At 40.0% G+C, this 14788-nt stretch overlaps 1 protein-coding gene across 5 annotated transcripts in view; it reads right to left on the minus strand.

The window, feature by feature from the left end:
• Window positions 1–9213: 9213 nt before the first annotated feature.
• The window catches only part of spag6 (sperm associated antigen 6), a 184822-nt gene continuing 179247 nt past the window's right edge, over window positions 9214–14788 (minus strand). For 4 of the 5 annotated variants that reach the window (XM_085987780.1, XM_085987779.1, XM_085987782.1 and 1 more), the window contains 2 exons: window positions 14395–14540; window positions 9214–10165 (listed from right to left, as the gene is read on the minus strand). In XM_085987780.1, the coding sequence (XP_085843906.1) occupies window positions 10099–10165; window positions 14395–14540 (213 nt within the window). In that variant the 3' untranslated portion in view covers window positions 9214–10098. Of the gene's footprint in view, window positions 10166–14069; window positions 14241–14394; window positions 14541–14788 lie in introns of all 5 variants that reach the window. The other variant, XR_015078374.1, reaches the window with a different exon arrangement.

Consider the following 14788-nt stretch of genomic DNA (forward strand, 5'->3'; position numbering starts at 1 on the left):
CGCACCAGCAGGTTTATCACAAATAGCGGGTGACGAGCTTCCGCACGATGGCGCGGGATAAAAGTTCATAACCTGCTGGATGTGCTCGCGATTCCCATAATCATTCATAACTCCTCCAACATGCATTTATGGGCCGTTGTAATGAATGCTCCTGATTATTATTACATATATACACCAAATGATTTCTGAATTGAATCCACAAGATCCTTCCAGTGTGTTGCAATTGCACATAAACCAAACTTTACCTCCTGTTGCTATGCATACAATGAGTGCGAAAATAATACGGGCTGTTTTAACCTGAACACTTTAGAGTGAAGGAATAAAGGGTATAAAATGTGAATAAAGAGTGAGTGCATATATCCCACGCCATTATACAACATTGTACTTCAACAGTGAAATATGAAATGTATTCCCTATGGACATAGGGTTACTAGTCAGTGAGTTCGATGTAAATTATATGCAGCTCCAAACGATTTACAATCTTAAACTAAAGGATGGGAGATCAGGGAATATTGGAAGAATAGTCTAGCCTCTTTGCTGTAATGATAATGTGAATTTGTGTTCGGTTTGGGATATTCCCGGATTTAAAAAAAAATAAACTCAGGAATTTCTGGAATTTCACAAACGGTGGCTTCTCGGATTCCACTGAATGTGCAATTCCACCCTGGTGAACAGTCGGATTGCTGTAGATGCCGGTGGCAAACGATCACATGCTCGATGGTTGCACTGTAGGATAGACGGGAGAGGGATTATACATCTGCTTCTGTAGAAGGCGCAAACAACGCTGAAGGTGACAGATGAGGGCGGCAGCGCCCACCCAAGAAAGTGTGAACAATGTGTTCTGTTTTAACGCCTTTTGGTGCATCGGCTCACAACTTTATAAGCAACGCTATAAAACAGCGTGAGAGCTGTAGTGGCACCTGATCAGCATGAACAATCCGAAGGAAATTTACCCATTAAAAAGGGCGCAATGTGTAACATTAGGAGTAAACAGAATTTGGCAAGCGAGCTCGATATTAAGCAATGTACCAGTGCTTTATAAAACGTTAGGAAAAGAATTGAAATATACACTGCAAATAAAAATGTCGCCTGGTCAGACAACCGTAACGAAGTACAAACATGTGCAATCAAATATTAATTAATTATCAGGATGTATTAATATTTTAAACGTTGCAGAGCTAAAGGAATGCCCGACCTGGTCCAGCATCTGTGACGGCTGGCTCAGGGAGCAAAGTGAATGTTTATCACTGGTGTATTTTATTTATTTTTCCCAGGGGTACCACATCAGGTTATCGCTTCGAATAAACGTACGGGAATGCGGTTGAGGATCCAAGTGATCTTGTCTTAACTATTTGTAGGTTATTTAATTGAAATCCCGCCTTCATTCTGAAATGTTAAGAGCTGACTGCTTTCTATAGTAGATAGATCTTCTTCTTCTTCGGCAGTCCCTCGGAACCGCCCAATAAAGATACTGTACATAGGCAAGCGCGACACTAACTGTTGTGTGTCATACTCATTCAGGAGGGGAGGAGTAAGAAAAAAAACAGAACTATATAAAACACTTGCAAAGAAAAGACCTACTTTTAAAAACTGGGATTTACTTCGTGTCGTCTTCATACAAGTAACATTTTAAAATTTTATTTATTTCAAAGATGCTCAATTGGTATCCCATGACTTTTAATATCTACCAGCGACAAAGCTGCTCACAATCATTCAATGTCGGTTGCCCTTTGCAAGCATTGTCATTTAGCTTAGCAAATTTCAAACACACTCCGGGGATCTATTTCCTGTATATATTGTATTTTTACTTTGATCCAATTTTAAAGGAAAGCTGCACATGCAGCGCGATTCGTTCTTTTTAAGCTAAAGGGCTGAAAACGTGATTTCCTATCAAGTAAACACGGGAAGAGTTGTGTACAATGGAAAACTTAAGACTGTATATACAAGTCATTAATAGCTGGCGGTCTGCTGATCCCAGCATGAGGGAACTCTTGGGGAACGTTTTATTAACTGAGGAGTCGAGTGAAGTCGAAAATATTCTGTTACCCATATTTGTTTACAACCTCACCTGTTCTGGTCTGCAGCATAAAAGTTACCAGGAACCGGAGAATCGGACCGGAATGCCTAATCATTCCGTTTCAGGACCATCCTCTATCGCATAATACAATAGCAAAATACTGCGGATGCTGGGAACACTCAACCAGCCAGGCAGCATCCGTGGAGAGAGAAACAGAGTTAACGTTTTAGGTCTGGGACCCTCCGTCAGAATCTATCGCATAATGTCCAATTTAGAAACTAACAGCTGTAGTTTCAAACAATTAAAGTTTTATTGCGTCAAATTAATTGATTCATTTAGGAGTTAGCTTTGTGACCGGTGGCTGAAAGGAGCAACCAGGAGGAACTTGTTAATGATTTAATGTGCACCTGTAAGAAATGTGTCCAAATCATGCCCGAAAAAGACCAAAATTGGGAAAGTTAACAAAGCAAACTGAACAGACTCCAATGCACTGATAATTATAAGCATGTTTTACAAAAATAGTCAATTAAATTACCCACACGACAAGGACCCAATTACACAATGGCCGAATAACGCTCAATTGTACGTGGCAGATAGCGACCAGAAGAAACTCCAATTAAACCCGCAAAGCAAACTGCTCAATATAGACAGAATGCAAAATCTATCCACCGCATATAGAATACACAGCAAATGGCTTTACCTTGTAAGATTATAGAAACTTATGATTACTGGGCGCACAATGCAAAAAATTCTGATACTCCGCAATAATCACATGTAAAATCACCAGGGAAACACATGCATTACACAAATAGGTACAACTTAACTACACTGATTACGCAATAAAAGTATAGAATACATTACAATTAATATTATATTTGGACACAATACAGTGAAAAAGCCGCACCTCCAAACTTAATTGGCGGTGGTTTAAATACACAGATCGCACCAAGCGTGAAGCATTCATTTAGTGTTGGGAAGACTGATAGGTGGTCACTATCGAGTAATCTTTTAAGGAAAATGTAATATCTATCATCTGTCTATTTATCTATCTATATATATTCGGGGGGGGCTGATTTTTTCTAAATAGATGGGTCAATGCGTCTGCTACATAGACAATTGGTTCTGAAATTATCCCATGGAATGCTAGGGATTTCTCTGAAATGCCTCCTTCAGCTATTTCAGCTGTGGTGCTAACCCGTTTTCTAAAAGGTTAACCTCTGCTGAAATAAGCCGAGAGAGGAACTTCGAACTGTAGGCTACCCCAAGGCGTAATTACAAGACCATTTGGAGATACAGCATGCTATACCAACTGTCCTAAATATGAGGCTAGAAACAGTCACACACATCCACCAAACGCAACATACAGGATAACCGCGATACAGATGCAAGTACACAGTCTCACGTTGCACCTATTGCATACACGTTAACATAGCATATACATCACCCAAATACGATACACATATACACACCACATGCAAGTACGATTATAACAATTATATGCACACTGCAGAAATCCAGCGCACGTCGTCTTTATTGTTTAGTACACTCGCTGATTGGTATATAGGAAAGAGATGATAGGCACAACAATAAATCAGATATTTCCTATACACCCGTGGTGTGTGGTGGAAGATTGGACACATTTTGTAGTTTATAAATAACTGTCTCTGTAAGTGAAAGAGGGATGTGAATGCCAGACAGCAGGAGTAACTATGCCTCGAAATGATGCACTCTGCCCTTTTTTGATAGAGATGTGTTTAGCCGTTGATTATGAAAACGATTCTATCCAACGCGTACACATACTGTGCAGAAAGGAATGGCATATTTTACAAAGGATTATTTATATTTTTGTTGACAAAATATTCCTTAAACATAATCCTCAGATGCTAAGTCACCAACATCGTCTGCTCCATGTGATGTTTAATTTAATGACTACTGGTGGCTGGTTTCATACTACATTTGTGGACACATGTCAGTGACTATTTGAGCTTACTGCACTCTCTTTTTGGATAAAACAATTAGCACGGGGAAGGATTAATGTTGTTGCACCTTTCACATGTAGAAAAGAATTGCACGTGACGAGCAATGTGACCTAACGTGTTGAATTATTCGAAAAAATAGATTAATTGGGAATAATGTTTTTTTACATGTTCTTATATATTTATAAACTTTCAGAGTAATAACTTCCGCAGTAGCTGCTTTTCTTTTGACACCTAAACCGTGTGTCTACTACCACTTTGTTCATTGTCAAATTGAATTGCACTAAGTAGCGGGCATTATGATGACATTTCTGAGTGCTTGTTGTGAAAATGAAGTACATGTGACAGTGTGTTTTGAGTACTTTCTGCGGTCGCTCGCGGCGCGATATTTATTTCAGACTTTCTGTGATGTAAACAGCACTGAATGGGACTGATAGTTTATTCTTCCTGTGTTGTCATCCTCATTACCCGGAAAGAGTTCGTTCACACTAAAGCATTACAACCTCTTGCACCACCTCCTCGACATTAACCCTAACTCCAGATTGTGGCTAAAACTTTGAAAACTACAGCATGTCTTCACGAGAACGAATGGTTTTCGTTCAGTAGCGAATGACAACATTCAAAGCTGTCCGTGTATTAGTCCATACTTATTGTATAACTTTTTTCCCTTTTATAAGCCCTGGATTTTCCTACATTTTTATTTTGCTTCGTCGTTATACACACTTCCTTATTTTTTGATGTTACACGGTTTCTATTCCTGTTGGTAAAGAACCATTTTCCATCTCTACCAGGACCGTGTGTAAAGAGGCCAGCAGGGGGCGATCGAGACTTGTCTTTGCACTCATTTGTATGGCCTTTCATTATGGAAAGAAGTTCATTAAATTATCAACAGCAACAGGGTTTGGTCAGCTATGTACCAGTTCAAAATTAGGTCCACCTGTTGATTTTCAAACCCCGTGGTTTCTTTTAAGGGGATCATGCAAAGAAACAATGCGTTCCGTAATCCCGGATGTATGAGTATTTTTTAATTACCAAACAACTCGATAATTTTGCTAAAACAAGGGAAATATTGCAGTTGCTGAAAATCTGAAATTAAAAAAACAGAAAATGCTGGAAATGCTCTGCCGGTCAGGCAGCATCTGTGGAGGGAGAAAGAGAGTTAACGTTTCAGGTCGATGACCTTTCATCAGAACTCAATGATTTTGTTTCTGCCGTTTGTGTTCCTGTCAGGTAAATAGTTGTAAATAAGACTCTTACAGTGATAAACATAGAACAACTTAAATAACTAGATTCATCACATTTTAGTCGCAGGGTAATACTTTACCACAGCTTTGTGAGGAATGAAATTAGAGTATGGGTAAATATCGCAGACGATATTTTGTTAACTGGTAGTCATAGACCTGGTATTAACAAAGAAGTTGAAAAGTATATTTTTAAAACGCTGAACATACGAACCTGGAAAGTGACTTAAGATTTCAAATTTATTAAAACTTGTCCGAATGCTAATAATCATTTTTAATTGATGCTAAGAGGTAAAATTAATTTTAAAAATAGCTATCAAAGTCGGCTACTGGTTGGTTTCAGCTATGTTTGCGCCTCTTTAATTTCGTCGCCTTTTCTGAGGCTTTGGAAACTATCACAATTTAGAAATAATTTACCTCTGCAAAAAAAATTGCCTTCATAAAGCCGAAGACATGTCTTTGTCAGTGTCGGTGACGCAACGCAGCGTTTACCGAAACACACAAGGACTACTTTAGAATGAAGGGTCTTATTTTCATTTCCGTCTTAAGTACAGCGACACAAACAGGGTTGTAGACGTTTTTCTTTTATAATCTTTCTCATAAAGCTAAATTTTGCGAAATGGGTTCTTTTTGTCAACTTACCCTTTATGTTATATAAGTTTAAAGATGCACGTAAGCAATTTGCTTAGCAATTCAAACTTCCCATGTGAGTTCTCAATTAAATTGTAGCAAACACTGACGAGGCTCGCCAAGTAAAATGATAGTGACCATGGTATTAAGTTCAGCGATGTAACATCACTTGGATTCGAAGGAGCAAATGGTTATTGCAGAACTTATGAATAAATTGGTCAAGGCAAGTTATGTTCTTATCTTTTAGAAGGCGATGTACACGCCTGTTGGTGCTAGGCCTTTCTGGTATCACATTAATGTCATTTACATTGTGGGTATTCAGTTTTAAAGTTCTGATCACGAATTAACATTTTAATTAAGGACTCTGCTGAAGGTGGGTATGATATCGAGATACAGAAAATCCTCTTCTCGGTCATGACATTAATAAGTTAGTTTAGGACTTGGGCCTGAAATGTTTGGTATCATGATATGGACCTTAAATTGCAGTTCTGTATCCCCATGTGGTACTGGGATTGTCAGGAGAAGACGGCCCGCTGGGGACCTGTAAAAGAACAATCAGCAAAATGTCAGTTAGAGAAACTCTGGTAGGCCTCGAGGTAAAAGCGGAAATATTAAACACTGGGGAATTTTACATAGGTAATAAATTTTATGTTACACATTGAAGTACAAAAGAAATCAAAGACTAAATTTCCCTTTTCACCTCTTTTATTGATGACCTGATTATTAGTGATGCTGCTCAGCTTTCATTCCTCTTCATTTGATAGTAGGAAGGAGTGGAATTACCCTGTTTCCATCAAACTTTAATCAAATTATAGTCCATTTTAACCTACTGCATGTTCAGTCGCAATAGATTAAGATTCTATGTACATGGCAATTTAGAAAACAGGCTGATGATTTATTTTAAATAAGATGTTAACATTTCTGTTAAGTGGGCTTGGGGCTGCAGCGACCAGATTGGGACAAAGTGAGATCGGAGGGTGGGTGTGGGTGAAAGGGAGACTTTCAGTAAGTGAAACCTCGTTCCACGCACAATGAGAAATTGGCACAAAGGAAATCCCACGAAATTAGCAAACCCATTCTGCTCAGCCGTGCTTTATTTGCCTAATATCTGAGCGGGCTATAGCCCCAACCCCTTGACACGATGCAACGTAACATAAAGGCTCACTTTAAAATAAGTAAATTATTGATAACGAAGGCGGACCAAGGTAAAATTGTAACTTCTAGCAGGCCGGCTGCTTTCGGTCCATAGCATGAACAGGTATACCGGCGTTTGATGCAGACACTTCACTGTTGACATGTTAAAATCATTTGCAGTTGTTTATTGGTTCGGTTGCGCTGTTTAATCAGAACTGACTTAAAATGCCGTTGCACACGTAAATTGGTCTGTGTGTTTAAATTACTGAACAGTGTGTAGTTTAAGCAGTTAAAAAAGTGTAGCAAAATTATGCGTTATTAGGCATTATAGTGGGTGTGTTAATGTTTAATATTCACCTATTCTAATCTATCCCGCTAATGAGTTAAAACAGTTAGCACTGTTGTTGTGGTGTATCTTGTAACCCACATTCTGTTTAGAGTGCTGATTACATAAAAGACGTTATTGGGACAATGGGATAGGCAGCTGCTTTTACGGTTTTAGACGAGGCAGCCGACTAAACAAGCAGCATATTTTTTACTGTCGAAAATATAGCAGCATATTACGGTGGGGGTTGTAGACAACTTCAGGCTACAGCTGATGAGAATCTAGGTGCCCTGATAGATCTGACGCTGTTCAGAAAATGCCTGATTAGCCCTTAGATTTCAACACTTAAAACGTAAGGGAGCGGTTCCTTTTGTCGCTCTCTTTATTTAACGGCGATTGTGCCCAGACGAAACATAAATAACGCAGCCAGATTTCAAGTGTCAGACAATCCGAGAACCTGCTTACAGGAAACCACCTTTAGTCAGGGTTCAGCTTTTCCGCGCTAGCTCTGGTGCGAGGAGTCTGTCAGTTCCAGCAGCCGCCAACAACAGCAACGTTAAGAGGGGAGATCTTGAAAACGAAAACGCATCACCGCCGGCCTCGTACCCCCCTCGCGACAACCCAACACATTATTATTCAGTGACCTCAGAAGGGAGTCGTGGGGAGGGAGAAGGGGGACATTTTATTTGAGATAGATGATTGATCGGGCAGATTCGTGTTACAGCGATCAGCACTGAGGGGAGGGAGAGGGTGAGAGCTCACACAGTTTATTCCAGTTGCACACAAGGATGGCTTTGTTCGAAAGAGGAACCGAGCGAGTCTCCAGGTCCAATTTAACAGCGTGGCACGCTGCAGAGATACAGTAACCTGCACTGGGAAACGGCTCGACTTCAGGAGCACCTGACACACACACACACACACACTCCTTTCTACCTGCACATTTTCCGCGAATGAAGCTCCCCTTTTCCCTCGATTATTATGTTTAATCTGGCTAGATGCGGCCACCACATTTGAGAGACTGGTTATTTCCGAGATAACAGCAATTAACCAGAATCCCGTGACACGGATGTTTGATCAGCCTGACTTGAGAAAATAGGAACTGCTGAACGTCTTGTCTAAGAGGAAACAAAGGGTTTAATCCCAGGTCTGGCCGTTTTATTTAAAACTTTAAACACGAAGTGAACGGAGCTGAGAAAGGAAGATATTGGCTCTGTCGGCCTACACAGGCTTTATCTGGAACACAGCAAACGTACTCAAACTGACATCTGCATAAAATGCCCTAAAACACTAGGCTTGAATGGCGCGTACTGCTTATACACACATATACCTAAACTCCACCGTCAGCTTGTGAAACGTCAATCCATTAAAAGCCATTGCACAGAGTACAACGGTGTTCTGCGGGTCTAGTTTCAACTTACGTGGAGCCCCCAAAATAATAACTCGATTTAATTTTTTTTAGCTCGTGTAACGTAATTTGACTTGAAATTTTATACACTGTATTAAACTGGAATTTCATATTAAGGCAAACACAAAGCTGTGCTCTCCAATTTGCTCCCAAACCCCAAATGCAATAGGATTTTCTTTCGAAGTCGGTTGCAGATTTTTCTTCCTCGAGTCCAAATTGTAATAACAATGTTCAAACCGGTATCACGATTTAAGGGGTTGCATATTCTATCTTTTGCATTCGATACGTAATAGTACAACGAAGCAAAACTGTAATAACGCCCAACAGCTCACGAAATGGCTAAATGAAACGTGGATTGGAATATGTAGACGGTGATTCTCCCGAAGTCGTAGAAAAATACTGGGAAATAGCAATTTTGCTTCTCGGACATCTGCGTGCCATCTCATATTCAACATCCCTCATTTAGCAGCAGCATGGCGTTGAGGTGTTAAAAGGGAAGGGTCGAAGGCAGTTACATCCAGCAAGGCAGCCAGCGTCACACTCTCGCTGTGCAAACTGTAAGCCTACTTCCACAAGGACGTCAGACGTATACGAAGCCACAATTCCACATTAGCATTAGCAGTACAAATCTACAACAGGTTTCAAAAGTAGGGCGATACCGCTGTACTAAATGGAAGTATATAATTTTTCGAAGTTGTTAATTTTATTGGGAAAATAACATTAATGCTGCGTGTTTATTGTACAGGTACTAGACCTGATCGAGCAATCGATGGTGAATAATTAAAGTAATATGAATAATTGAAGTAATAGAAAAATACAAACATTGGATATCAGTCATATCCCCATTTATAATGATTCCAGACAAACCTTTCATTTCAGATCCAAGCCACCGCGTTTATTGCTGTCACAATGAGTTTCAGAGTGCCGCAAACAGGAGTTTAAATTTGCAGATTATAGAATACAAAAAAGTCCTTCTGCGGCCAGTGAAATCCGGCTTCACAAAATGCCAATTCAAAGCCACAGCCTCGCCAACCATTCGCATAATTTAGAATTCCTTTCTGCAAAATATACAATTTTATTGGGGCGCCTGAGGTATTGCAGCACTAACCGCCATAAAAATCGGATGCACTGAAATACAAATTGTACATTTCAAAACGTGCTCATAAGGGCCGCCCCTCAGATTCACTGGAAATGAATGCTCGATTTCAGATGAATTTGCTTTAAAGACGAGAAGAGTCTGGATAGGGGCTTAGGACATAATTTACTATTTGCTGTAAACTATCTTGGAAAATATTTGCAAAATTAGTAGGTACTTCAATAGTGGGGTAACCAAAACTATGATTAGGCTGAAATAATATCCATAGTACTTCTCAAAGAGCTGGTTGGTAGTTTTCTACTCTTTCCAGCAATGCATCCGAGTATCCAGGAGAGTAATATCTGCAAAAATCAATAAAGAAATATATTATGGTTAAATATAAATCGAGGTAAACCTCGTGAAATTTCATTGTTGTACAATGAAGAACCATTTCTCTATTTCTGTAACATTCTCCAGCCCTACGAGAATTCTGCATTCCTCCAATTCTGGCCTCTTGCGCATCCCAGATTTCATTCGCGCCTCCATTGGGGGCCATGCCTTCAGCTGTCTAGGCCCTAAGCTCTGGAATTCCCTCCCTAAACCTCTCCCCCCTCTCTTTCCTCCTTTAAGACGGTCCTTAAAACCTACCTCTTTGACCAAGCTTTTGATCACCTATCTTAATATCTCCTTATGTGGCTCAGTGTCAAATTTTGTCTGATAACGCTCCTGTGAAGCACCTTGGGATGTTTTACTACATTAAAGATGCTATATAAATGTTAAGTTGTTGTTCCAAAAACTTTTCGCACAATAAAATCGTAGTACATAGGAAAATACTGCTCAAAATATCTAAATTACTTGCCCTGATAATATTTCAAACCACTTCTAACAATTCACTCGCTAAAGTCCAGCAATTGAAATGCCTGTTTCATAACGATTCAGTAAGGAAAAGTTGGTGCAAATCCTATGAATTGCAATAATACTGCCATCACAGACCATCTGTGTCACTGTACTAGGAATAGTAAAAATCGCTATTTCCATTTGCACAATGCCACTCTGTTGATGCTCAGAGTATTGTGTGTCTATAAAATGCAAAGTAGTCCAGAGCAGACCCGGCATTTTAAGAAAAAGTGTTAAGATAAATGTGGATGCCTTTGCTACCAGGCTGTTTCAGCAGACAATGAAACATACATCCTTATTGAAGTAGTCTGGGGTTCAGTGGACTACAGAGATGTGAAAACAAATTTAGTAAGTCAGTGTAGTGCGAGAATTTGAAATACAAAAATAAAAAGATGGAACAAATGTGTAACTGAACATAAACATAAAGGTGCAGAGCAGATTAATGAAGCACAGCTGGAAGCAGATTGGTGACATAGCACATTGAAATATTGTGCAGCAGAGCCATAGGACACAGGCTCCTGTTATTCATTCTCTTCAGTGATCTCCCAATCTTAGATCTATCATGTGCTGGGTAGGCACAGTGAGAGAGGAGGAGGAAAATTCACCAATGCGGTTCAAGCCAAGACAAAGAAATGAAAGCAGGTATGTGGCACTGGGATTACAGGAAGGATCATTTAAAAAGAGGGAATAAATAATTACAGTACTAACATCCATATAGTAAACATAGGTTAAACTCTGAAAATATTAGCAGACTGGCAACAAAAATAATAAACTACACAAAGTAACCCCAGAACTTTAAAAGCTATAAATCAGTTTGCAAGATAGATATGGTTCTTTAAATATTAAGTATATGATAAACTGTTAATCAGGGACCAAATTATGTCAAAAAATCTGGAGTAAAACCATAGATGGCAATCAGAATGGAAATGAGACTGAATGAATCATCTGTCCTGACATCTCCACATTGCAGCTAACTTTCAGTTCTGGGCACCGCACCTCAGGAAGGGTATATTGACCTTGGAAGGGATGCAGCGCAGATTCAACAGAATGATACCGGGGCTTAGATGATTAAATTATGTGAACAGGTTGCATAGACGTGGCTTGAGTATAGGAGAATGAGGGGTGACCTGATGGAGTGTTAAAAATGTTCCCTTGTCAGTTCTAAAACATTGTGGGGGAATCATCTTAAAATTAGAGCTCGGCCATTCAGGAGCAAAATCAGGAAGGACCTTTTCACAAAGGGTAGTAGAAATCTGGAACTCTCTCCCCCAAAGGCTGTGGATGCTAGGACATTTGGAGCTTTCAGGACTGAGATAGATAGATTTTTGTTCGGTAAGGATATCAAGGGATATGAAGCGAAGGCGGGAAAATGGAACTGAGATACAGATCTGTCATGATTTAATTGAATGTTGGAACAGGCCCGAGGGGCTGAATGGCCTACTCTTGTTCCTAATGTTCTTATCTTCCTAAGTGGGACTTTTGCTCTTTAGGGGTATGTATTGGTCTTGTATTGTACTAAATACTTCTTTGGATACCTCCCCATTGTTTTTCTGTACGTTTAGCTGTTAACAGCTCAGCCCAGTTTAACATGTCTAGCTTATGTCTCATTCCTCGAAGTCAGCCTTACTTAAGTTTAAAACCTTGGTTTGTGTGTGATCTTTCTCCTCCCCGAACTTGATATCCAGCTCTATCATGTTATGGTCACTGTTTGTGAGATGCTTCCTTACTGACATACATCGGCGTTCCTTCATTGTCGCTGGGTCAAAATCCTGGAACTCCCTACCTAACAGCACTGTGGGAGTACCTTCACCACACAGACTGCAGCGGTTCAAGAACACCACCTTCTCAAGGGCAACTAGGGATGGGCAATTAGTGCTGGCTTTGCTAGAGACGCCCATATCCCAAGAATGAATAAAAAAAATAATTCTGGCTCGTTATTCATTCTTAAATCTAATATGGCCTGTTCTCTTGTCAGTTTCAAAACATATTGTTTCAGAAAATTGTCCTAGATACTCCAGAAATTAACTGCCTTTACAATTTGAGCTGTTTTGCTTCTCCCAGTCTATGTGAAAATTAAACTCTCTCATTATAACTGTTTTGCCTTTGCTACATGCTTCTCTGATCTCTGTATTTATACATCATACTACTATATTGCTGAGGTCAGTAGTTAACTCCCACCAGAGTCTTGCATCATTTGCTGTTTCTTAATTCTACCCATTGTGTTCCACTGCCTTCTCACCCTTTCTTTCCCAGCTAAGATCACTTCAGGAAAAGACAAGTGTTTGATGAGATGAATGTCACTTGAAACCCATGCACAGTCAGGTACAGGGGCCCAAATATAGTGTCACCAATTATGCAGTTTTCAAGTGAAAATCAAAATACTGCAGACACTGGAAATCTGAAACATAAATAGTAAAAAGCTGGCAACTCAGCATCTGTGCAGAAAACAGAGTGTTCCATTTTGGATGCACAATTGGGTGCATATCCTTCTTCAGAGCTTCAATCTGTTCTCTTCTGGCTGGCCTATTCCTTCAGCGTGTTGAAGATTGTCTAATTGACAGAGGTCATTGATGGGCTCTTTTTGTAAACTTCCCCCCCCCCCCAACACACACAAGGCATTCCCTTCCTTTCCCTGGGACTGTGCACTACCTCCGGCTGACAATGTGGACAGGCAAAGAGGGGAGGCTCAGGGGCAGGTTCCCCCAGCAAACCTTCACATTTTTATATTCAACATACCAACTAGATTATTACTTTCCAAAGGCTACCTCAAAGTCACTCTCCTCCATTTACAGAGGCAATCCCATCTTCACCCAATTAACAGTGGCATTCCTTCCCTTTAATCTCCTCCAGCATCCCTCCCCTCCCCCAATCAATATTGGCATACTTCTTCTCCTACCTCAGTTCACACATCATTCTACTCCCCTTTCAGTTAATGCTGGCACCATTCACTCCCTTCCCTCAGTTAATGCTGGCACCATTCACTCCCTTCCCTCAGTTAATGCTGGCACCATTCACTCCCTTCCCTCAGTTAATGCTGGCACCATTCACTCCCTTCCCTCAGTTAATGCTGGTGCTCTCCTTCAGTTCAGTTTTTTTATTTGCTCTTGTGGGCAACACTGACGCAGCTTATTTATTGCCTAAGCCTTGCCTTGAGGGCATTAAGGGTCAACCATGTAGTGCAGGATGGGGGGTCACATGTGAGCCAGACTGAGTAGGGGTAGTAGCTGGTCCCTCCTTGAAGGACATTAATAACCCAGTTGGGTTTTTACAATAATCTAGCAGCTTTCATGGTAATTTTTCTGGTACCACAAATGATGAGGTTTATTGAATTTAATTTCAATAATTTGCCATGGTGAGATTTGTACTCACGATCTCTGGGTTCCTAGTCCATACCCATTCTAGCACCTTCATTCCCCTCACTCAGTTCATGCTGTTGATGCTGTTGTGACTGCATGCACAAAGTATAAGTATTTTTCCTGAGAGCATGCAGTCAGTTCAGCAAAGACCCACCAGGGTTGCTAATTATCAGCCAAACAAGTACTGAAATTAGAAAGAAAGAAATGACAGACTTTCAATATCAGATTTGAAATTGACTATAATAATCTTTTTAAAAAAAAACAAAACAAAACTAACCCTGGCATCAATTAAGAAAATTTGATAAGAGAAAGTTTAAGGAGAATGATATCCATTTTACCTGACAATTTCTTCAGGGTAACAGTTGTTAATGGCATTAATGTACTCCTGCATAACTGAACCCGGTTCAGCTTTAATCTCTTGAACCTTCTTCAGTCCACCACTTGTGACAAAAAGACGGCGGGCTTTGGTATCATGCAGTAGTACCTGTCAGAGAGAATGCAAATACAGAATAACAAGTATTCACATGATTTGAGTTGGGTAAAGATTGTGCTTTTACCATAAAGGGGTAGTGAGCTTACCATGGGTATACAAGAGACAGCTCTGCTCATTTATATTTTTCTTAAATTCTTTCCTGTGGCCTTGCTCATAGTGAGTAGGAGGATATGCTCTTTTATAACCATAATAAATAGGTGTGTTATCAAAGTGTGATGGGGATAATGAGATGTGAAAGC

Source organism: Somniosus microcephalus, chromosome 5, assembly GCF_052327205.1.
Source record: "Somniosus microcephalus isolate GS21.2 chromosome 5, FLI_Smic_1.0, whole genome shotgun sequence".
In the NCBI taxonomy this organism is placed as follows: domain Eukaryota; kingdom Metazoa; phylum Chordata; class Chondrichthyes; order Squaliformes; family Somniosidae; genus Somniosus; species Somniosus microcephalus.